Genomic DNA, 26346 nt, shown 5'->3' on the forward strand with positions numbered 1-26346 from the left:
CTCCATTCTTTACAGACAACCGTCATAAAGCTTGAATATTGCTGAGTGCGGTGTTAATAACAAAACAAACAAACCGAATCTGGAAAGTTTTAATTCCAATGTGGGACATATATACTGGCAATGGCTTCTGACTTGGGGCCCAATTACTGCCACTGAGCATGTCCATATAAAACCCCGAACACTTTCAAACACAGACATTTATCAGCATGATATGCTTTTACCATGGTGACAGGACAAACAGATACATATTTCTGTGCTAACCTGTACCCCCTCCTACCCCGCCTTCCATACACACACAATAATCTCTTTATATTCATGCATGTATCACCCAAATACTGGAATTGTCCTTTTGACCATGGAACCCAAGTCTGATTGTCAACTCATTGAGTGGGTGTTGGGAGGGCGTGGTCAAGAGCTGTCAAGGCGTTCCCAGTAATACAATGTTTCCTTCTGACAAATTAATCTCTTTGCCATATAAGCTTGTAAACAACATTCCATTTTAGACCCTCACTGTAGAAACAGGACTTATATACAGACTACTGGCTCCATCTGAAACAGGTATGTAAGGACTTCAAACACTTTCAGTTCTATTTTTATTCATAAACAATAACGGCATATGATCAATTTTCATTATTACATGATTCATCATCTCATGAGGCTGTCCATGTTACACAACAGCACTCTAATCTGCCATGTCAGCATGATGTAATTCCATCGCCAGTGACGCGTCAAAACACTATGATCATGCAGCTACTATGGTAGCTTCACGCTAATGATAATCTGATGACTTCTCTGCAGGGCAAAACATAGTTTATTGACAGGAAGTTTTTCACATCGTGATCACTCTGGGCTGTTTTCAGTATTAACAGCACAGACACATTAACCTAACCTAGGGACCAACCACTACATGAATATGCCAGCATTATAGCAGTGTTCGGAATCCAGCATTAAGGTTAAGGGTTCTTGTCATTACCCTAACGACAAAAGTATAGGGCATCCCTAGATTCAAATACCATTGGAGGCTTCAAGGACCCAGGACACCCCTTAATGATGACACGGAACAAAGATGGTACCTCGAGTCTCTAGATAACAGCCACATACCTGTAACTAATACACCAATGAAATGAGGGGTCTTGTCAAAAAGGTTGATGAAGCTGAAAAAATTATGTTAACTAAATTGAGGGGTGTGTGTGACGGCCCATTTTGTGTCTCATTTACATCAATTTCAGTCATTGGAAGGCTACTTTGAAAGATTGCTGTGACCATAAGTTCTGTGTCCTCATCGCTAACAAATGAAGTGTAACAGGGGATGAAGGCAGCAAAGACTGCAAGTAAATGTGGTTTTGGTTTGGTTTGTTGTTTTATGCCGCACTCAGCAATATTCCAGCTAAATGACGGCGGTCTGTTATGATCAAGTCTGGACCAGACAATCCAGTGATTTACATCATCAACATCGATCCACGCAATTGGGATTGATGACATGCATCAATCAAGTCAGTGAGCCTGACCACCCGATCCCGTTAGTCGCCTTTTACGACATGCATACTCGCCTTTTACCATGTTTACAGCAAGCATGGGTTGTTGAAGACCTATTCTACCCCTGATCTTCTCGGGTGAAGTAAATGTGGCCGGAGGAGATGGACTGTCCCATGTAACAGCAGCAGCCACACAAGCTGTTGTAATGACAGAATGGTAACAGAGTACAGTCAAGTCTCGTTAATCCGACACTCGTTAATCAGACACTCGGCTTTATCCGACACAAATGATGGGAACCGATTGATTCAGTGCTATTTAGTCCCATTAATCCGACATTCTCGCACTCCAACTCCGACACACCTAATTTGCAACGAATTGCCGAAATCACTCATTAATCAGTCTCGTTAATCCGACACAGTGGTCAGCGTACTCCGTGGTCATCTGACCGCGAGTACACAACCCCGTGTTTTGACACGCACTGGCTGCAGAAATTAACTTAACAATTAACAGGAAAAGCTATTCAAACCTGTATGTACAAAGCTATACAAATGTAGTTTACAAATTGAAGCCAGATAAATGTGCATGAAGCCAGTTTAAAATACGAACAGGTATATAACACATGGTCGACTCACCATGGTCGACTGGTATGTAAACAAGAAAGCATGGATGACTTCATTAATATTCAAAGCCTGGCTACTGATCTTGGATCGGCAAATGTGATTGGAGCAACGCCACGTGGTATTGCTGTTGGACAACGCCCCATCCCATGCTACTGTCGACATAACTAATGTGAAATGTCACTTTTTGCCACCAAACACCACATCGTACATTCAGCCACTAGATGCCGGGATCATAAAGAATTTTAAGCTTTATTATAAGAAACAGCAAATGAAATTACACCTCGACAATGTTGATGCTGAAGAACCACAAGCCCTAGACGTCAAGCGAGCAGGGGACTTTGAGAAATGTGCCTTCAAAATGTTAGAAACAGAAAACACTGACAGACTATTTTAAGTAGATGAAGCAAGTTGTTAAGACAGTAGCACTTGCATTTACACGAGGAAACGTGTGTCGTTGATCATGTGATAAATTCAGTGAGTAATGTCTCTATTGTTATGTATAAATGGGAAAATTATTATTATTTTTGCACAGTCATTAATTATAAATTAAGGAATGAATGAATAAACAATATAACAATATTAATATTTCGTTTTTAATGATTTTATTACAAGGTACACACGGTTATTATCTATCGTGAAGACGTCCGATTTTCGATCACAAATCACTTAATTTCGTTAATCCGACATACTCGTTAATCCGACACAATCATGTGCAACCAACGATGTCGGATTAACGAGACTTGACTGTATGTTGCTAAGTCTAAAAGTTTCTATGTCCGACCACAGAGTTGAACTTTGCTAAGTCATAACCCAGTATCCCAGTAACTAGTATCCAGGGTTTGAATGTCGTATTTAATCCATACTAGCCATAACAGGATGAAAAAGGGATTATGTTGTCAGACTCGGTGACTGGTTGGCTGTTTGTCATCGTAACCCATGTTGATCATATTATCAAGCACTGGTTTGTCTGGTCCAGACTCGCTGTCATGATGGAATATGGTGTTAAACAAAATATGATAATTAAAAAAACCTTAATGTGTGTCAGGATTACAGAATAAATTACTCCCTTGAAACAAAAACACACTTTTTTTTGTGATGAAGATTTCATCTGCCTGAACCTGGCAATGGCCTGATCACCTTGGAAAAGAGCAACAGGTCAACCATTCTGAACCACACGTCAACACATGTGGAAACTATAAAGCTGAGTATAAGCTCTGACAGGAGACATTTTTGGCCTGACTTCCCAAGGATTTTTCCCATGGAGTAAAGGCACACTGCCTCACTATTTCAAGTACAAAGACTGCCATGATTGCAAACGAAAATACACTTAGTGTTGTGTATCCGAAGGGCTTAAAATGCACTTAACCTGTCATAAACATATCACAATTATCGTGATCAAGTCTACTCTATACCATAATGTTATTAATGTGTTGCCACAAATCACTATTAAATACTCCAAAACTGTGTGAAGCAATCATTAAGTCTCTATCAGAACTCTGCACCAACTGTTTCTGTCTGTGGCAAACTGTGGCAAGGCACATAATCCTTCAGGAGACACATAAAGACACATGCCATGTTGACAAATTTAACGTGTACAATATGCAGGCGAACATCATGTCAGGCTTGTTGTTTCTGGTGTGTGCTCATAGCTTCTCCACAAATGTCACATCTGACAGGTAGTAAACACCCAACATAAATTCTAGAAAATTTTGAAAAAATAAAAAGACATTTACATGCAGGATTCAGGGGACACTAAAAACGTAATATTTTTCTGTGTTGAACTGAGGCTAATTTCCTAAGAAAAACTCATGAACTAAAACCAACAACATTCAAAATAATGTTCAAAATAAGCATATTTTCCATTAAAAATTTGAATTACCTTTCGTTTATTTAATGCAAGCTCATACCCATATCAAGAAAATAAAACTGGTCAGGTTGAATTGCATCCTTGGTTATCCTGGGTATTATATCTCCATTCTGTCCTGATACCCTGCACCCAATTGCCACCATAGCTTCCTTTTGGAAGTGACTTAGGGAATCTCACCCGAGTGTCTTTTGATATCAAATATATCAACACAAGTTGATAAAAGTGGAAAAATTCCGAGGCTTGCCGAGGATTTTTGCCACTTTTATCAACGAGTGTTCATATATTTGATATCAAAAGACACAAGGGTGAGATTTTATTTGTCATCCAACATCATTCTTCCAGCTTTTTCAATTTGTTGACAGTAATAAGCAGTGTCTTCAGTGTAAAAAAGTACTGCTAACAGCTTCAGTAGCAGAGCCATTAGTGATGTCATTTGATTGTGACGTCATGATAACCAGTGGCATCACAATTGATCATCGAGGATGTCCTAATTGTTATTCAATCTGGTTGTCAAACTCATTTGCTCATATCTAATGCGAATAACACAACAGAGACTTATAACACCAAACTGAAATGAACATATTGAAAAGATTATTTAATCGTGGCTTTCCAACCTCTTGCTATCATCCCCACCCTCTGTCTCATGGATAATTGCTGTCTGTCGTCTGCTCCGAGACAGTTGCTACAGCAGACCCAGGGGAGGTGGTAAACAGGCTGGATATAAATGTTTTATAGGCTACATTTAGCTGGCAACACACTCTTGTACACCCAGGTGAGATCAGTAGCAGCCAGTAGAGGTCTGATAATGGATCATTATCCATGATTAATGGATTAAAGAAACGACCCTCAGGGATTTATCTAGTGAGTTCTGTTTAACGATGCCGTGAACAGTATTTCAGCAATATCATGGTGCAGGGGATGTATCTTGATCTTCTCAGGGGCCAATATTTGGCTCCAAGTCTACAGCAAAATAAGTAAAAATTCTGAAACTGGAATAAATTATTCCTGTTCATGTTGTAACAGTTCTTATTGATGGTTAACTATGACTTTGTAGAGGTGACTTGTATTTCACGATAACAGCACCAACAAGGAGGAAGTGGCGTTAACTCTTAGAGAATCTCAAGTTGATAAAAGGGGAAAAATTCCGAGGCTTGCCGAGGATTTTTGCCACTTTTATCAACGAGTGTTGATATATTTGATATCAAAAGACACGAGGTGAGATTTTATTTATCATCCAACATCATTCTTAAATTTTTTCAGTTTGTAGACAGTAATCAGCAGTGTCTTAAGTGTAAAAAGTTTGGCATAGTAGTCATAGTAGGTGTAGTACTAGTAGCAGAAATAGTTGTAGTAGGTGTAATAGTAGTAGTAGGTGTAGTAGTAGAAGTAGTTGTAGTAGGTGTAATAGTAGTAGGTGTAATAGTAGTAGTAGGTGTAGTAGTAGAAGTAGTTGTAGTAGGTGTAATAGTAGTAGTAGGTGTAGTAGTAGAAGTAGTTGTAGTAGGTGTAATAGTAGTAGTAGGTGTTATTTAACACTGCACACAGCAATATTCCAACTATATGATGGTAGTCTGAAAATAATTGAGTCTGGACCAGACAATCCAATCTTTTACATCATGTGCATCGATCTCCGCAGTTGGGATACAATGACATGCTTCATCAACCAAGTCACTGAGCCTGACCACCTGACCCTGTTAGTCGCCTCTTACAACAAGCATAGTCACCTCTTATGGCAAGCATGGGTTGCTGAAGACCTATTCCCTACCTGGATCTTCACAGTTCATACATGTCGTATTAGTAGTAGAAGTTGTAGTACCTGTTTTACGCATAGTGGATGTGAGGTGAAATTGGGTTTAACGTCGCGTCCAAGATTATTGCACTTATATAGCGACATGCATGCATGTGTGTGTGTGTGGCTGCTTGTACTAGTCCGGACTGATGCAGATTTATAGTGCTAGCTCACTGAGATACCATGCCGCAGTTTAACATGAATACCCCACTCAGGCACATTATTCTGACTCCGAGCCGACCACTCGTTTTAGCCCCTTAATGTTGAGCGCCAGACAGGGTAACAACAAGCACCATCTTTTAGCGTCTTTTGGTATGACGCGGCCGGGGATCGAACCCCGGACATTCCGCTCTCCGGGCGGACGCTCTACCACAAGACCACGGAGGCGGCGCATAGTGGATGTAGTGGATGTAGAGGGTGTGTCATCAGCAAAGTCTGCACTGGTGTAGTCGGATGAGTAGGTGTGTATTAAATAGTAATGGGTGTACAACAGAAATTAAAACAACTTTCTGATGCATCATGATGAATTCTAAATGAACATCTATTCCAGAAAATCACACCACAATCAACAACCTCAAGAACAAAAAAGCTTTAATGCAGCTACAAATACTTCAGTTTGATTGTTATACGTTAACATGTGAAGAACAAAATGTCTTCAGTACACTGTCAAACATTTGCACAAGCTGATTAATGTACACCCTTCTAACACACCAGACATATTTGTAGGAGTAGTTTTCATTAACTGTATGTCAATTATGTAAAACTCTTACATACAGTGGCAGGAACTAACAAACTCTTCAAGGAAAATCTACCAACAATAGAACTGTAAATAAAGGTTGGTCAGTGGAGATGCATGCATACATCCCATGGTGCTGGGGTAGACAGAATACACTGACACCTGGAAACAGCAGTTTCCCATTCCATGTCTTGCTGGTGGCTTTGAACAGTGAGTCATGACATAAGAAGAAGGCAGAGTCATCCATATCCCCACCACCAGTTGGAAATACATAATCATTGATTTCTGTGAAAGCGACAGCCTATAGTCGTAACTATCCTCAACATTTGCATACTTTCATAGAGAAATCATGAATGGTTTCGCAACAACCCCTACTTAAACTTGTTTTGTAAAAAAGGAAAAATAAAAAAAAATTCCACAACAATGCCACCAGTTCAGCACTTGCCTGATGTTTCATGGATATGAAAGGGTTTATGATTTACGCTCCAGAAATGTACCCACATATCCTCATTTTTGCAAATGAAAAAAAGTATAAAAACAAGGGCCATAACTCTTGATGGTGGTTTTCAAACAAGATAACATATTTTTCTCCCTAGATGTATGCATAATGTCATCCTTGTATCCACAGTGGTTTCTAAGAAAATCTGCCCCATTTGGAGGTACAGTGCACCATGTCAAAAAAACATAAGGCAAGGGCCATAACTCTGATCTTGATCTGCATATGTAGCCCTTAATGATGTATACGTACTTGTCCACATTGAAGTCAGATGAGAAAAATGAAGGGATGGACAGAGCCAAAACTCGCAGTATATATTCTCCTGCCATACCGCATGGCGTGAATAATAATTATTAGACTAATTTTCTGAATATATCTTTGAACTCTGGCCAGAAAAATAAAATTATTATTGTTTTATGGATGAATCATTCTTGAATTCTGATAATTTTCATAGAAACACAGTAAAGTTGCCTCCAAATAAACAGGACTCTTAAAAATATCGTTCTGTTTCCTAGTTCATTAACTTGTCAATTAACACCAAGTACCCTGATATATTTTAGGAGCCTCTTGCATCTTGACAAAACATAAAAGGTAAAAATCTTCAATTGTCCACAACATTTTGATAGCAGTAATTGTAGATTCAAAGCTCGTCAACCTGACATGATGAAATAAAACATCAATGCAACCATGGTAACTGCACAAAATTAACAAAAATTTCTTAAGGACACTATGACCTCAGAATGTACAAAAAGATTGGAACAAATCTCTCGATCTTCCAAAGTCAACCCCCAAATCTTTCAATCCCTTCTCTTTACAGGAAGTGCTTCATCAGCTCGCACTCTCTGACAGTCTTGTCAATTTCATTTGCCATGAGAACCGACAAATCAATGTAGGTGTGGGTCAACAGATTCAAACATTACTCTATTTGATCAGCCATGCAGAAAACTAATAAAACGAGATTCAAAGTATACATCAATAAAATACATCTATAAAAAACTGGAGTCCTGACAAACAGACTTAGCATGAGACCTGTCTATATTTGTCGGATATTGTCAGTCATTCCACAGCAAACACTTAAACAACCCTAAGGCTCTGTACTGTGTCGACAGTGCTTTTCTGAATGAATGGATCAGTCAAATAGATTGTGGACAGCTACCGGCATCATTAAATGGGTGACAATATGGAAAACAAAATGGTGCTATTAAAGATGCATCATAAGCATTGTCCCTTAAACATATCCACCATGCCTGCAGTTATCAATTAAACATGCAACATTTTTTTTGCAAAAAGCAGACTTGTTATTTATAAATTAATGCATAATAAATATGCATTCATAAATAAATACACATTTTGATCACATTTCAATTTTAATACATAGGGTGACAATGCCAGGGACAATTAGTACTCCCAGCAGGCATAATGTCATTGAAAATCTCCTCGATTGAATATTATTCAAACAGTCAACAACAAGAAAGCTTGTGATCTGTTGCAACACGGCAGTTAACATTATGTTCATCAGATTAAATTTACAATTAAATAATCTCCCCAAAATATAAAAAAAGCTGTGAACTTCGAAAGTCTGAGAATAGCTGAATAAGATAAAAGTGCGGAGTTATCTTGTTATGAATTAGGAAAGGTAATCATGGTAATGGCAAAAGAATATAATATCTTAAAGAAAATTACATTTTTAATTCAAATTTAAATAAATTACAATGATTTGGTTGGTTGGTTGGTTTGTTGTTTAACGCCGCACTCAGCAATATTCCAGCTATATGACGGCGGTCTGTAAATAATCGAGTCTGGACCAGACAATCCAGTGATTGACATCATGAGCATCGATCGATGACATGCATCAACCAAGTCAGCGAGCCTGACCACCCGATCCAGATAGTTGCCTTTTACGACAAGCATAGTCACCTTTTACAATGAGAAAAATAAGTTATTTTTAATGTTATATCAACACAGACACATTTGGAAGAAACAAAATACTTGTACGATTGCAATATTCATTCACTGGTTCCACTTTTATATGTTTCATTATTGTTTTCCATGTCTGATTACTTCCCGTACTGAGTTTTAAAGAAACCTTGGAACCTTGTGGAACAAGCACTCACGACTATTCAGGGTCTCCTTTTCATTATTGTGACACAATTTCTAACACATTTTCTGAATTTAGTGGTTTCGTTAAAACTAAAACTGAAAAACCATGACAACTGACAACTAGAAAATGTGAAACACATATACCAAAAATGAATGGTCACAGACAAATTAGAAATGAATGAATTTCCTATACAATTACCCATGAACCCCCATGTCCCCTCGGACTTTAACAGAAGTATTACAAATAGACAACAGCATCATGGGTGCCATGGAATCACTCTGATAACATGAAGACAATCAAACCTAGACTGGAAATGAGAGTTGGTGAGTTGGGTCAGTCGCCTCGTACGACATGCATAGTCGTCTTTTACGGCAAGTATGGGTTGCTGAAGACCTATTCTCCCCGGATCTTTACAGCTGTAGTATCAAGGTAGACAGGATCATAGGGCAACCTATCATCCCAGTTCCCAGTTTCAGTACAGATAAAAGCACCTTTATCAAGCAAGTTATACCCAACTGACTTGATAAGCAATCACATCAGTACTGAAATGTCATACTGAAAGAATATAAAAAAATGTTGAAAGCAATAAGTCAATCCTGTCTTCATCATATTCATCACCAACTTATGTGATGTCAATGCGATATGATCTACGATTAATTGAAACGGTTTTCGAACAGATATTTCACAGTGCTCCTACCTGTGAACAACCTACATAAATGACTATTTTTACTCCATTTACATACAGTTGCCATTTGACAAAAAAAGCCATCAACGATGAAAGCAGAAGCTACAATGCAAAGGGGCATTGATGAAATATTCATTACAAAAATCCCATCACGATAACGTGAGTCATGTTTTACTTTTCATAATCAACATTTTTTATGACCATCAGTAATTCACAACCCTTGAAATATGTTTATACCGTGAGTGTATGAAAACTAGCTGAGGTGTCAAATGTCCCCTCTCCATCACATACCCTGCTGTGCAGATTATCAATGGCTGAGAGGCTACAGCCTGGAGATATTCAAACAAAATGTGATGTGTACTTTAAACACGAAGACTGAGTACGAAACCCCGGGTTCTCAATGGCTAAGGTAGTACAGCCTGGAGATACTGAAAAAAAATTGTGATGGGTACTTTAAATATGTAAAGTGAGAACAAAACACCAAGTTTAGGAGTGTTCGTTGGTTTGTTGCTAACATCACTGGCTCAGCAATATCCAGCTATATGTGTGTATGTGTGCATGCTTGTTGTTAATACAAAAATACTGTAGCTGTATGAAGGTGGCCTATAAGTAATCAAATCTGGACCAGACAATCTGGTGGGTGATATAATGAGCATTGAGGACACACTATCCATCAAGTCACGAGCCTGACCACCCAATCCATTAAGTTGCCTCTAGGTTGCTTTGAAACAATTCTACCAGGATTCCCACCGTGGATAATTGCTGAGGATAAAAAGGGTTAACCCCCGGGATGTGCTACCAGCAGGATCTTTGGGACATAAGTCTGGTGGGTTTCTATATCAGAGTCTTTTATCCACCTCGAATGTTTAGCTAACAGGGATAATTGGTGAGGATAAAAAGGGTTAACCCCCGGGATGTGCTACCAGCAGAATCTTCCAGACACAAGTCTGGTGGGTCTCTATATCAGAGTCTTTTATCCACCACGAATGAGGTTTCTACATCCGTCCCACCCCCTCCCCCAACCTCACACTGTGTGCATGACATGTCACACTGGACAACGGGTAAAGCATATCCTGTTGCATCTATTATAACACACTATTCATGTTCTACCAAGTGAGTCATGCTTTGGTTATGAATTCCCAGGTTGTTGGCCCAGTACATTCAGGTTACATATTATATTTCAACAAGGTGGAGACAGTGCTTAGAGAAACACATGATGACACTACAGCGTTAGAAATTGGAACTATTCCTGTAGTCCTTACCAAACTGCCCAATAGTAAAGGTATCCTTAGGACTAGTAGAAATTGGCCCATTTTAAGGGGTTTGCTATATGTTATCATTATAAGGACTAGTGGACAAAAACTGTTAGTTTCTAACCCTGCACTATATTAAAGCTGATTCTGACTGGACACACATATTCAGAAACCTACTTCCGACCAAACGTAACTATGACCTGGTACACAAATAACAAATATATTCTATCAATGAACTTTGTTTTCTATTCAGGTCCAAATTATTATTTTTATATCCATAAGGGAAATAATTGAACCGAATAACCTTTTACATAAAAAGTTACAATATCATTTTGATTCTGCCGGTTCTCTCTAGCTCACTCAAGCAAAGGCCTCACCTGAAGCCTTATAATAGCATTTCTCTTTCCCTCCCAAAAAGTAAAAATATATTGTAATCGATGCTATGCAGTAAACTTAATTATCTAAATAAATATAGTCTTTAATTGTTCTAGTTTTTAAAAAGGACTTCTTTGCCTCCCCCACCATCAGGTAGTTTTTGGGGAAGCATCCATAGAACAAGAAACCAAACTGGTCTGGCCTTACAATAAAAATATGTAAAGAAAACCTATTGATTTTATGTGTGTTAAGAAATGTTATGCATTATTGTTTTACCTGCTCTTTTCATATTACTAGTATGTCTAAACAGCTTCAGAATACTTTAAAACTGAGGGTTAAGCAAAAACTACTATAAATTAAAACCCAAATATTCAAACATAACCAAAATGTAATCAAAATTATTAATAGATATTTTCAACATTATTAAAGTTAAATAAAAATGGAATATTGTTTAAACTGCTCTTTTCATAACACTAGCATGTCTACAGAGCTTAGGATACCATAAAACTGAGGGTTTAGCAAAAACAACTGTCAAATAAACCTCGAATATTGAAATGGATCCAAAATCCAAATGTAATCCAACTTTACAGTTTTAAACATTATCAAAGTGCACAAAGCCATGAACATAAGCCAGTCCTCATCTTGGTAGTGTGACCAGCTCAAGCACAACAGGGAATATCATACACCGCTTCTATGCTCAGTGCGTCTTTGTATATTTCAGTTTGTAATGGGCCTGCCGGTGAAAGGAGCTGTACGAAGGACGAGTGACGTACAATAGAGACACCCATGGTCGACAAGACGGGTGTATGAAGAATAACTTAAGCTGCAGTCATTTACACGAGGTCTACCCTAAATGGATTGGCAGACTCGGGATACTTGTGGAGGTGGTACGTGAAAGTGATGTCATCTTGAGCTGGCAAGTGTGTACAAGCCAGACATCAGATGTAAACTGTACAGGGTGATTCAACTGTACCTCTATGAAGGACAGGAGTGGTCTTGTAATGAACTCTCAAGCATCAGTGAACACGGCTGTTATATACAGAGATTCTCATAAATAGGATACAATATTGATCTGAAAGTGTTACACTCCATCATCATAGTACGGGTGAACATTGTGTGAAAAAGTGTTGCATACAGAAATATCAACACTCTCTTTAGTGTGAAGGATTCAATTCTGATTGGTGTTTTACTGCCAGATACTGGGAATACAGGCACAGACCTATACATACAAGATGGATCCTTGGTGAGAGTGTTGTTGTGAAGGATACAATTCCGACTGGAAGTTATACCATAGATACTATAGCCCTGCTGGACACAAGGGAATATAGTCACTGTTCTACATGCAAGAAGAGTTTTGGATTTGCAATATCAGGGTGACAGCGTTGTATAACATGTGATTGGAAGTTATATCATATAGTTATATACCATAGCCTGCCAGACACACAGGAATAGTCACTTTCTCCATAGGAGAAGGTTTTACTTCAGCAATATCAGGATGAGAGTTGTTTTACTTGTGGGAACATATCCTCCTACACTATTGACAAAATGTGTCACTTAGTCTCCACTTAACTCACACCAGACAGTTTGCCGTGAATATGATGTTTAAACTTAGGGCTGTGGAGAGTCAGCATTCATGAACACATTGACAGATTTCCTGATACATAAAAGATACAGAAATATACCCATTGTAAGTCTGAAGTGTTGAAGGTCCCTATTCAATAAGAGCAATGGTGTAAGGCTGTATGACAGGGACAAGCTATAAAATCTGTTTGAACAGTGACCGTGTAGTGACAATAATAAGTGCTCAAGAACCCATCCCTTATAAATCTTGAAGTTGTAAGATAACTATCTATTAGGTGTTTCAGATCCTTTAGATATTCCGCAGCAAGTGAGTCACATCTTGGAGCAAGTACTTTTATTCCCTAGCCAGATACAGGTTTGCCAGATAAGTTGAAATAGTTTGATGATATTATTTCATTAGAAGGTGATGTGCTAGTCAAATGTGTTGTTTCATCTTTTACTGTACAAGATCTTCATCAATTGGAATACTGCGTGCGGGAAAGGAGTAAGACTAGACTGAGTCTATCAAAGATAATAGACAAAATATTGGTGACACTGGGGAAGTTTGGAAAGAGTTTAGCATCATGAACGACCTCTCCACCAAAAAGCGTCATGCCTACACCAATGGCTATGCTAACAATCTTCATCACACCATCTCCCATAAGCCTGTCACTGGCACCAAGTCTATGGGTTTCACTCATAGGAAGCAGGGACAGAAATATGCCACCACAAAGTCTCTCCCTCCGAAAAGTCGTCAGTCACCATGGATGTCGGTGAGTAGAAATGGTGGGTCCGGCAATAATTCTACATATCGAGGACCTCATGGGAGGTTGGTGCACTCCTCTACAGCCTTCCATAAACATCTTAAAGAGAAGAAGGAAAAGTCAATTTCCTATTTTGATTTTGAACTGGAAAAATCTGAGAAATATATCCATCGACCTGGAGAGGAACTCAATGGATCAATTCAAATGGATATTACCAAAAATATTGAGATCCGTTTTCTAGAACTGGTTGTGGTAGGTCAGGGCTCTGTGACAATTAGGAAAAATAAAAATGGTGTCCAAAAAACACAGAAAGAAACTTATCTGTGCAAAAGATCGTATGTCATTGGGACATCCGATGCAAGATGGACGTCTGTGTTGACCCCTGGTCACTACGTATCTACGTTCAAGGTCAAACTGCCAAAGAACCTCCCAAGTTCTCTCCACTTCCATGACACAGCAAGTGGATTTTCGGCTGACATTGGCTACTACCTAAAAGCCCGACTCTGTGATGACATAGGCTCTTCCTCCACCAGAAGCATAGTATCTGTCAACAACGCTGTCAAAGTGCTCTTCTCCAAGAGACAGATATTCAATGTTCAAAGAGCATTTGATGTTCATTTGATCCCAAATGCTATGACCCCTGTAGTTCACGATGAGGAGGTGATTCTATCATGTGGGCCAAACAGTGTAGCAAACTTTACACTATCTCTAGACCGAGCTGTGTTTCTTGCTGGTGATGACATTCGACTTCAGATTTCATCCCAGATTCCATCATCACAGAAGATAAAAGACATCACTTGCACTCTGCGGCAGCATGTTAATCTGAAGGAGATCGGAGTGAAGGAATGCTACATCCTTGCTGAAATCAGCAGAAACGCTCCCCAAGAAGAAACTTTGGATGTCACCATTCCAACACAAACTCATCTTATCTCATCTTTTCTCACGGGCAGTAAGAATCTAAAAGTCACGTACGCTCTTGATGTTGACATCAGAATGAGACCTGCTGGAGGCAAGGTGTCCTTTTCAATCCCTATTGCGATGGGTCCCTGCGCTGAGCCCATCTATGCTGAGAAGACAGCCTCCCGGAAATTTGTACCTGTTTTCAATCGACCAATGAGGTTTCCTTGTTTCTCAGACTCACAAAAGAAGAGCCCTGCCCTTATGGAAGATCGCATTTCTCGGAGCTCGCAGTCTATCAATGTGACGACAAAGTACAGCAACACCCCTTTAAGTCGGTGCTTCTTGTGTTGCTTCATGGGATCAGCAGTGGACTAGGTTCCAGCTCACCTTTATCACCAATGATCACAAAGTGAAACCCCAATTAGCTGGACCCCGTTAGTCTGGAAACCTCATTTTCTGGATAATTACTGTTCTAAATGTCTGAAAATACACAAGGGACAATAAACTGTAATAAAGTCCAGAAATCTTGAATTTCACCGTGAATGGTAAATACCACCAACGGGATTTACTAGGTGTGCTGGTTCCAGTTGTGGATGACTTCAAGGTCTAGCATGCTATAGGAACATTGAGAAAATAATCAACCAGCCGATAGTGCTGGTGAGTCAATAACAGACTGCAAGACTAACCAGCCTCTGATGATGGTGAGTGAAACTGTGTGGAAGGCACTGATTGTCAGTCAGTGTCCAAGACTCATGTGAGGGCAATGGATGTGTGATATCAGTGATCAGATATACCTTTCATGAGGAGAGCGTGTTCTTATTGCCAGTTTTACCATAGATAACAAATTTCTTTTATACTAGGATCAAGTCAGCTGAATATATGTGTGTGAAACTGAAGACTGACTGCTCTTTGCATACACGATACAGGAACAATAGCACTGTTGATTGTCATCATGAACCAAATTGAAAAGTTACACAGCTTATTTTCAAATATAGACACTATATGGTTGTGTATGAAACAATTATCTCCTGAATTCTGTGTACTTGAAAACATTAGCAGGGTAAACAAGACTTTTCAAAGCGGTACTGATGGCACTGCCACATGGTAAGTAACTGGGATTGACCAGGCTTGAGAGGGATCATTGAGTGTGTTGTACTGATACTACCATAGTAATATCATACCAAGGTCATCCAGAATGCCCTTCACAAGGAGATTTGAACCTAGGTCTCAGTCCTAGCAAGCAACACCTCCTCCAGAGGGCCACCCAATTACCCAGACTGGGATCCAACTGACACTGATACCCAGGGTTGAACGTGAATCCTGCCAGACTGATGCAGTGTCAGAACTAGGAGGTGTCCTGGAACCCTTGAGGTTTGCTCCTATGTTAGTTGAATCAAGGTACCCCCTAAATGTTTATCTTTTAACATCAGGGCAAGCTATGAAAAGGATGCCTTGACTTTCATACTTAATTCTGAACACAGCTGATGGGTTATTCCAGTTTCAAAGTGTTGTTTTAATGCTTCAGAAATCACAATATGAAACAAGAAATGATATCAAAATATAGGACATTGTACAGTGAATGAAGGAATTGTGTCATCTATCCAAAACATAACCAATGTGATATATGAATGGTGCTTATCGAGGCCAAATAAGAAATGTGGAGCATCTCTGGTAACACATTATGTAAATTGGAAATATATTTTATGCTATGAAAAAGGGGATAGAAAACATTCTGGTGGGAGATAGATTAACATACTTATTGGTACTCTGTTTCAATGGTCGTCTCACTCAGCTATCGTGTGTACCCCAGCTGCAGTATGAAACAAGTTACAGTCAAACCCCATCGTCTCCAACCCCGTCGTCTCCAACCCCGTCGTCTCCAACCCCGTCGTCTCCAACCCCGTCGCCTCCAACCCCGTCGCCTCCAACCCCGTCCTCTCCAACCCCGTCCTCTCCAAACCCGTCCTCTCCAACCCAGTCGTCTCCAACCCCGTCATCTCCAACCCTGTCGTCTCCAACTCCAGGGAGCCAGAGACTCCACCTTATTACCTTCTGACCTACCCATCAGAAACCAAGTGTACCACATCGGGCATGTTATGTAAATAACATTCTAAATTTATTCATTTTCTTCATATCATGGAATTATCAATTTGGAATATGAGTTATCAGGGCATGTATTAACTTATTTTTAACTTTTCGGACGAAAAATTGAGTTTGTGAATACCAGGGATTTGACACATCAAGTTCGACACATTCAGTTTAAAATAGTGATAAATATCGTAAGAGTTTGACGGGACCAGACTGTAAGTCCAGTGATTTGACACATCCAGTTCGACATATTCAGGTTAAAATAGTGATAAATAAAGTAAGAGTTTGACGGGACCAGACTGTAAGTCCAGTGATTTGACACATCCAGTTCGACATATTCAGGTTAAAATAGTGATAAATAAAGTAAGAATTTGACGGGACCAGACTGTAAGTCCAGTGATTTGACACATCCAGTTCGATATATTCAGGTTAAAATAGTGATAAATAAAGTAAGAGTTTGACGGGACCAGACTGTAAGTCCAGTGATTTGACACATCCAGTTCGACACATTCAGGTTAAAATAGTGATAAATAAAGTAAGAGTTTGACGGGACCAGACTGTAAGTCCAGTGATTTGACACATCAAGTTCGACATATTCAGGTTAAAATAGTGATAAATATCGTAAGAGTTTGACGGGACCAGACTGTAAGTCCAGTGATTTGACACATCCAGTTTGACATATTCAGGTTAAAATAGTGATAAATAAAGTAAGAGTTTGACGGGACCAGACTGTAAGTCCAGTGATTTGACACATCAAGTTCGACATATTCAGGTTAAAATAGTGATAAATATCGTAAGAGTTTGACGGGACCAGACTGTAAGTCCAGTGATTTGACACATCCAGTTCGACATATTCAGGTTAAAATAGTGATAAATATCGTAAGAGTTTAACGGGACCAGACTGTAAGTCCAGTGATTTGACACATCCAGTTTGACATATTCAGGTTAAAATAGTGATAAATATCGTAAGAGTATGACGGGACCAGACTGTAAGTCCAGTGGTGTGACACATCAGAGTTTGAGACAGTTCATGTTCAACATTTCTTATCTGGCCCAATAGTTCTAGTAATGCTGCACATAGATATTGTAGTTTTGGTAAAACCAAATGATGTATGTACAGAACTAAATATATATATCAGAATCTGATCATTCTGCACCACAGTATACAATACAACATTCCTACACCTATCAGGATAAGACACGTCTTTTCATGACAATAATTCACTTTTCATAACTTTGTTCCTCTTCCTGAACAAATTCTACACAAGGGATATAGCAGACACAATTGTGCCTTAAAAATTGCTAATTGCTGCTTGCAAACAGATGAATATAATCTTTACTTTTTATTAAAAGATCTACAAACAATGCTTAAAGTATTTCTTGCCCTAGATGCATGAACACATTAATCAAGCCAGACTGTCCTTCAGAAAAAAAAATCTACAATGTAAATGTCTTTGTAAGAACAACAGCTGCATATCTTCAGATACACTGTTTTACATAATACATGAATATAGGAAAGTTGAGGATTCGTGTTTCACCAATCTGTCTGGGACTTTACCAACATGCCTCTTGTAAATAAAGGACGGTGTTTGGGGAAAGGGTTGTACAACACATTGCAATTCAGTCTACACCTGATGTCATTCATTATGTTTACACAACAAAAGGACCAATGTAAAGACTCTACAGCCATTACATGCAGCCTGACACAAAATATTCTACCACTTCATCACGTCATTTGTTAACAATTTTCATCCATGATCATATACACGGTTTAGAAAAGAATATATTATTGTACATCTGATTCATACTAACATAAATGAAAGTATGAGTTGAACAGTGTGAGAGGTAGTCCATGTCCGTGAATGTAAGTGTCTAGACTGTGTAGACCTTGTAGAGGCTAGACAGGTGTTCACTGGGTACATGCAGGAACAATATCAAATTCATATGCCCTACTTTCCTACCATGTCAGAAAAACATGTTAGCCATGCTTCAAATGTCGTACCTTTTATGATTAAAAATTTTGCACAAAGGACTTCGTGCTTTCATTTATACATGTGTCAATATGTCAAAATCTTGTTACTGGGGAAGGAACCGGTCAAGCATACTGACGGCTCGTGCTTCAAGAATGTTATCAATACGTTCACCCTTCTTCAAGTTGACATTCAGCTCGTGTATGTTGTATGTAAGTTAAGTAACAAAGGATTGTTCAGGCAAGCCTGTGTATCCAGTACATTATTACATTCACATGTTACCGGGAGTTACAGGGTAGATGTATTTAAATCTGTATGTACAGGTCTGTCATGCTACAGAACATACTGTAATTTCTATGGAATGCAAGGCGTTGTTCATAGGACAGTTCATCCAACAGTCATGGTGCTAAGATTGAATCCTTGTTTTCTCCCCTTAATGTCGGGTGCCAGACAGGGTAACAACAAGTACCATCTTTTAAAGCCTGTTGGTATGACACAGTCAGGGATCGAACTACCAACTTTATTTTGCTCTCCGGGCAGATGCTCTGTCCACTACACCACATCGGTGGTCACATAATCTACACAGACACGTTTACAATAATTGGGGAGCTTACAAGATTTCATATACACTAACACAGAATTGCTGGTCGAAGATCTCTTACTCTAGTATGATGTCATTGGTACAATGATGAACAGGTCACCTGGTCTGACCACCATCAGTTTAGTTACCATACAACAAGCATAGCTTGCTTTGTTTTGTTTGTTTGTTGTTTAACGCCGCACTCAGCAATATTCCAGCTGTATGACGGCGGTCTGTAAATAATCAAGTCTGTACCAGACAATCCGGTGATTGACATCATGAGCATCGATCCACACAATTGGGATACGATGACATGCATCAACCAATTCGGCGAGCCTGACCACCCGATCTCGTTAGTAACCTCTTAAGACAAGCATAGTCGCCTCTTATGGCAAGCGTGGGCTGCTGAAGACCTATTCTACCCCGGATCTTCGCGGGTCAGGTCTGGTAACCTTTATTAAGAAACCCCACAGGCAGACATGTTTCTGAGTCCAATGTATGTGTGGGTCGAAGCATATTTTTCTCACATTTGCAGCATGAAAACATGAATTACACTAGCAGTAAATGAGGCAATGTTCTTTTACATACAACAGGACCATACAAACAAGTGGTTGATAGCAAGGAAAATGCACCACGAAAATGCATCAGGTCATGACACACAATCAACCAGTTTTAAGTCACGGGATCTCATGATCCCAGTCTCATCAAATCAGACCTTTTCCTCCAATACCAGCGTTAGAACTTGGCACTAGTCCTATAATCCTTGCCAAACTGCCCAATGGTTAAGGTATCAATACTATCATAAAGACTAGTATAAATTCGCCGTCTTAAAGGGTTTTGCTATATGTTATCATTATCAGGACAAGTGGACTAAAACTGTTAGTTTCTATATATCGCTGCACTACTGCAACTCTGCATGATGATCTAATATCTAATCAGTCAATCAGCGTCAAGGCTTCCAAATTCTTGGTACGAGTGAGTTAAGCACTCAGACCAGCATATCTGATTTCTGTATCTCAAAACGAACATAATAGAGGAAATCAGAAAGCGAAAATATTATGCCATGCAAAAGTATTGCTGTGGATATTAATACATCCTGTGGTTTGTAAGCGGCAGGATATCTACACCCAAAAGGGTTTTAATGGAGGGAATTAATGTGTTCTGTGGCAGTTTTCTCTGGCATATACAATATTCGACGTAATAAGCGCAGATGCAGACAGGTATTGTAAACGATCTTACCGTACATCGCTGTGTATAAGGCAAGTTTTTCGTACGTCGAATTAGGGGGCTTTCGAGGGGGGGGTCATCTTATACACAGGGGGAAATTTCGGCAAAATCGGAAGATCGCACAACTCATCGTTATATACAGCAACCACAGTCATATTACCGCTATTGATGCTTTTATTCGCTTTATAGACAGGGAATATAAATTAGCATTGATTTTAAAGGCTTGTACAGGGAGGTCGTCTTATACATGGGGTCGCATTATAGATGGTGATATACGGTATTTAAATCAGATAGGCTTGATCCCAATATATCCAAGCCAGGGGTACATGGGGACTATTCTGACCTTGAATCCCAACAAGAAAATTACAATGACAAGGCACTATAGAACATGAGTCAGTTGTGCCATCAGCCACAATTGTTATGCCATGTCATGTTATGTTATGGTAAGAAAATGTAGTGAAATAAGTGCTGTGTACATCCGTGTCGCTATGGTGCCCTCTCATAAATCGATGGATATCTGATGACCTCTTACTGATGCAAGGATTGATTACCAATGGAAGGAAAGTGCAGAACATGTCTACTTAGAGATTATTGCTTTGTGGGAACCGAATTATTGATGACTAAAAAATATAAGTCTGACAAATGCAGAACTTATGTATTGATGTACATTTTTCACGAACCTGTTTATGTATTATTTTATATAGAAATGTATGTATTCCCACTGAGGAGACAAAGACACAACTAATTATTATTTGATTGATGAGGCTCTAATGAAATGTATTTTGCTGTTACACTTTTGCCCAGTGGAAAGAAATAGAATTATTTTTTAATGGGTAAGATGGCCTCTGTCAATATGATGAGTGAGTTTTAAGCCGCTTTTAGCAATATTCCAACAATATCACGGCCGGGGGACACCAGAAATGGGCTTCACACATTGTACCCATGTCGGGAATCGAACCCGGGTCTTTGGCTTGACAAGCAAAGGTTTTAACCACAAGGCTACCTGACCGCCCCCTGTCAATATAGACAAATAAGACTATACCATACAATGAATATCTACCAATCTGTCCTTTCTTTCATTTCCTACGCATCCAACAAATTTGTGAAAAACGGCTATAACAAGACACAGACTTACATCAGGGCTGCATGTGCAGTGTTACCTTCATGTGAAGACAGACTCTCAGTTTGCAGCATAAATAATGAATCTATATTCAGCTGCCTTCCTGTTAGGATTTGTTTGTTTGTTTTTTAAAGCTGCACTCAGCAATATTCCAGCTATATAACAGCGGTCTGTAAACGTGGTAAATAATTGAGTCTGCACCAGACAATCCTTTGATTGACTGACATCATCATCAGAGCATAGATCTATGCAATTGTGATAATTGACATTTATCAACCAAGTCAGTGAATATTACAACCCGATCCCGTTAGTCACTTCTTACGACAAGCATGGATCTTCATGGGTAGTCGTTTAATGGCACACTCAGCAATAGTCAAGCGAAATGAACTTGATCTGTAAATAATTGAGTCTGTACCAGACAAACCCGAGATAATAATGTTAGCAACAATCCACGCTGTCTGGGCACGCTGACAAGCAATCAAGCAAGTCACCAAATCTGACCACTCTATCCATCAAGTCACCTCCTAGTATCAGCATAGGTTTATAGGGACCTATCCTTACCTGGAATCCTCACATGGGTCAAAACAGTGTAAGTCTCGTCAATACTTGTGCATACATATGCAAGTAAATTGATAGACAGGATATTTTGGGAGCGATTAATAAAGGAATTTTAGGTTTGATATTCCACAATACTCTTCATCCTGTAAACATGAAGATATGAGTATGCTAGAGTTATCTCCCTTTATCAAACAAATTTATGCACCCATCACTGCTCTTCAACGGATGAAAATTAACCTGAGTGAGTGAGTGAGTGAGTGAGTGAATGAGTGAGTGAGTGAGTGAGTATGGTTTTATGCCGCTTTTAGCAATATTCCAGCAACATCACGGCGGGAGACACCAGAAATTGGTTTAACAAATTGTACCCACGTCAGTAATCGAACCCGGGTCTTCGGCGTGACGAGCGAACGCTTTAACCACTAGGTTCCCCGACCACCCCGAAATTAACCTGAAGCATACAGTAGCCTAAATAGTGATAATATGACACCTCCCAGAAAACCTGATATCTTACAACCCTCATGATAATTTTAACAGAAGACATCCGGTCTCAGGCTTGGGAGCCTGTGCCAAATTGCATCCCTGCAGATATTTGAAAAGCAGTTCATTATTCAAATGACAGTATGCCTGTTAAAATACTTTGATAAAATGTGATATAAATTACTGGTCCAGATTTATGGAAAATAAGTCCATGTGCACAGTGATCAGGAGTGTATCTCACGACGGAGATATTTGTTCATATTTACCATATAGGTAATTGGAGTTACCTCCCTTGGAGTTAGAGATGCAATCAGGAGTGTATCTCACGACGGAGATATTTGTTCATATTTACCATATAGGTATTGGAGTTACCTCCCTTGGACTTAGAGATGCACATGTGTAAAGTTCCACATTGTGCATTTGCAGCAGTCTGAGCTTGTCACCATGACAGCAAGGAAGTACCGTATTCGACGTAATAAGCGCCCCGCTCTAATAAACGCCCATGGCGATATTTGCTAATATATTGACTAGTGAACAATTCCAATTCCATCCGATTGATCAATGTACACAAGACTTTTTTATTCGTGTATAGTACACACTCGTGTGTTAAATGCACCCTTAATTATGGGCAATTAAATTCTTGAAAAATATATCTGTCGTGTAAAATACACACAGACTTTTCTTTTGTATCATTTCAGGCTGTCAGCATAAAACCCGAAATTTACGATCTTTCAACTCTGTTGTTTTTCACCAAAATTTTTCTCAAATAAGAGCCCCCTATTTCTAATTTTGAGAGCGCCCTAGGCGCTTATTATGTCGAATACAGTATGTGGGAGATGACTTCAGTGCTCAACTGTTTGAGGTTTATCCCAGCTATATTAGTGCAGCCTATAGATAATCTTGGATCTGGATCATGCAAACTTGTGATGTACATGTATTTCACTGATACTGCATGGGTGTGGGTGGAGTAGTGACACTGTATGTCTGGTGGATATACTTGGATGTGGGTGGAGTAGTGATACTGTATGTCTGGTGGATGTACTTGGATGTGGGTGGAGTAGTGATACTGTATGTCTGGTGGATGTACTTGGATGTGGGTGGAGTAGTGACACTGTATGTCTGGTGGATATACTTGGATGTGGGTTGAGTAGTGATACTGTATGTCTGGTGGATGTACTTGGATGTGGGTGGAGTAGTGATACTGTATGTCTGGTGGATGTACTTGGATGTGGGTGGAGTAGTGACACTGTATGTCTGGTGGATATACTTGGATGTGGGTTGAGTAGTGACACTGTATGTCTGGTGGGTGTACTTGGATGTGGGTGAAGTAGTGATACTGTATGTCAGGTGGACATACTTGGATGTGGGTGGAGTAGTGATACTGTATGTCTGGTGGATGTACTTGGATGTGGGTGGAGTAGTGATACTGTATGTCTGGTGGATGTACTTGGATGTGGGTGGAGTAGTGACACTGTATGTCTGGTGGATATACTTGGATGTGGGTTGAGTAGTGATACTGTATGTCTGGTGGATGTACTTGGATGTGGGTGGAGTAGTGATACTGTATGTCTGGTGGACATACTTGGATGTGGGTGGAGTAGTGATACTGTATGTCTGGTGGATATACATGGATGTGGGTGGAGTAGTGACACTGTATGTCTGGTGGATGTACTTGGATGTGGGTGGAGTAGTGATACTGTATGTCTGGTGGACATACTTGGATGTGGGTGGAGTAGTGACACTGTATGTCTGGTGGATGTACTTGGATGTGGGTGAAGTAGTGACACTGTATGTCTGGTGGATATACATGGATGTGGGTGGAGTAGTGACACTGTATGTCTGGTGGACATACTTGGATGTGGGTGGAGTAGTGACACTGTATGTCTGGTGGATATACTTGGATGTGGGTGGAGTAGTGATACTGTAAGTCTGGTGGACATACTTGGATGTGGTGAAGTAGTGATACTGTATGTCTGGAGGGTGGATGTACTTGGATGTGGTGAAGTAGTGATACTGTATGTCTGGTGGATGTACATGGATGTGGGTGGAGTAGTGATACTGTATGTCAGGTGGACATACTTGGATGTGGGTGGAGTAGTGATACTGTATGTCTGGTGGACATACTTGGATGTGGGTGGAGTAGTGATACTGTATGTCTGGTGGATATACTTGGATGTGGGTGAAGTAGTGATACTGTATGTCTGGTGGACATACTTGGATGTGGTGAAGTAGTGATACTGTATGTCTGGAGGGTGGATGTACTTGGATGTGGTGAAGTAGTGATACTGTATGTCTGGTGGACATACTTGGATGTGGGTGGAGTAGCGACACTGTATGTCTGGTGGATATACTTGGATGTGGGTGGAGTAGTGATACTGTATGTCTGGTGGATGTACTTGGATGTGGGTGAAGTAGTGATACTGTATGTCTGGTGGGTGGATATACTTGGATACTAGAGGATTAATTACTGAGAACATTATCGTAATTTGAGTGAAAGGTGTTTACAACTGTACATAAATACCTTGCATCATGGATGTACCTCATTATCCTCACAATGCTACGATACGTAACCTCAGACAAGAAGCGAAAGCGTGACGACAGCCAGTCGACCGATGCAGATCAGTCGAGCGGATCTGCCAAACCCTCAAAGTCTGGACGATCATTTTGTAAGTCGTGGTTAACGACTTTCACTTGGTTGACATACAAGAGGATTTGCAGATTTTATTGTTTTCAGTAGCTAGTCGTATATTGAAACTTGATTTACCGCCATTTTGTTTTCTGTGACTATCGATATAATTTCTTTATGGTCAATAAATAAGTGCAGATGAAAAAAGTATTCAAATAACTATTGCTATCAACGATATTTTAGTATTTGTGATTATATTATCTGTCTTATTTTTAAAAATCTTTAGTTTAAAAAAAAATCTTTTCCCGTGAGGTCACGTGATAACCAAATATGGGATAAAGTCTGGATCCAAATGTTACAATGCATACACTTGAGCAGATACAACTCATAAATATTAATTAGACCGTTCACTACGTTAACAGATCGTTATTATAACAGAAATAAACGCTAAAATACGCTATTTGAAGGGGGCGTGGCCTAAATGCAAATGTCCGATTGGGATTTTAAATTTTCCGGACACCTGGTCTGGAGGGTGGATGTACTTGGATGTGGGTGGAGTAGTGATACTGTATGTCTGGTGGATATACTTGGATGTGGGTGGAGTAGTGACACTGTTTGTCTGGTGGATATACTTGGATGTGGGTGGAGTAGTGACACTGTATGTCTGGTGGATGTACTTGGATGTGGGTGGAGTAGTGACACTGTGTCTGGAGGGTGGATATACTTGGATGTGGTGAAGTAGTGACACTGTATGTCTGGTGGATGTACTTGGATGTGGGTGGAGTAGTGACACTGTATGTCTGGTGGATGTACTTGGATGTGGGTGGAGTAGTGACACTGTATGTCTGGTGGATATACATGGATGTGGGTGAAGTAGTGATACTGTATGTCTGGTGGATATACATGGATGTGGGTGAAGTAGTGATACTGTATGTCTGGTGGATATACATGGATGTGGGTGGAGTAGTGATACTGTATGCTGGAGGGTGGATGTACTTGGATGTGGTGAAGTAGTGATACTGTATGTCAGGTGGACATACTTGGATGTGGGTGGAGTAGTGATACTGTATGTCTGGTG

The 26346-nt window shown here is 39.7% G+C and overlaps 2 protein-coding genes across 3 annotated transcripts in view; one reads left to right on the plus strand and one right to left on the minus strand.

Annotated features, from left to right (window-relative positions):
* The window catches only part of LOC124111381, a 30645-nt gene extending 11903 nt beyond the window's left edge, over positions 1-18742 (plus strand). Inside the window, exons 1-2 of one of the 2 annotated variants that reach the window (XM_046471074.2) lie at positions 505-558; positions 12120-18742. In XM_046471074.2, the coding sequence (XP_046327030.2) occupies positions 13543-14997 (1455 nt within the window). In that variant the 5' untranslated portion in view covers positions 505-558; positions 12120-13542 and the 3' untranslated portion in view covers positions 14998-18742. Of the gene's footprint in view, positions 1-504; positions 559-12119 lie in introns of those variants that run through there. The other variant, XM_046471073.2, reaches the window with a different exon arrangement.
* LOC124111379 (alsin-like) overlaps positions 1-26346 on the minus strand; it is a 99116-nt gene that overhangs the window by 56822 nt on the left and 15948 nt on the right. The window lies entirely within an intron of this gene.

The sequence above is a fragment of the Haliotis rufescens genome, unplaced genomic scaffold (assembly GCF_023055435.1).
Source record: "Haliotis rufescens isolate VD_foot unplaced genomic scaffold, xgHalRufe1.0.p SCAF_4, whole genome shotgun sequence".
Lineage (NCBI taxonomy): Eukaryota > Metazoa > Mollusca > Gastropoda > Lepetellida > Haliotidae > Haliotis > Haliotis rufescens.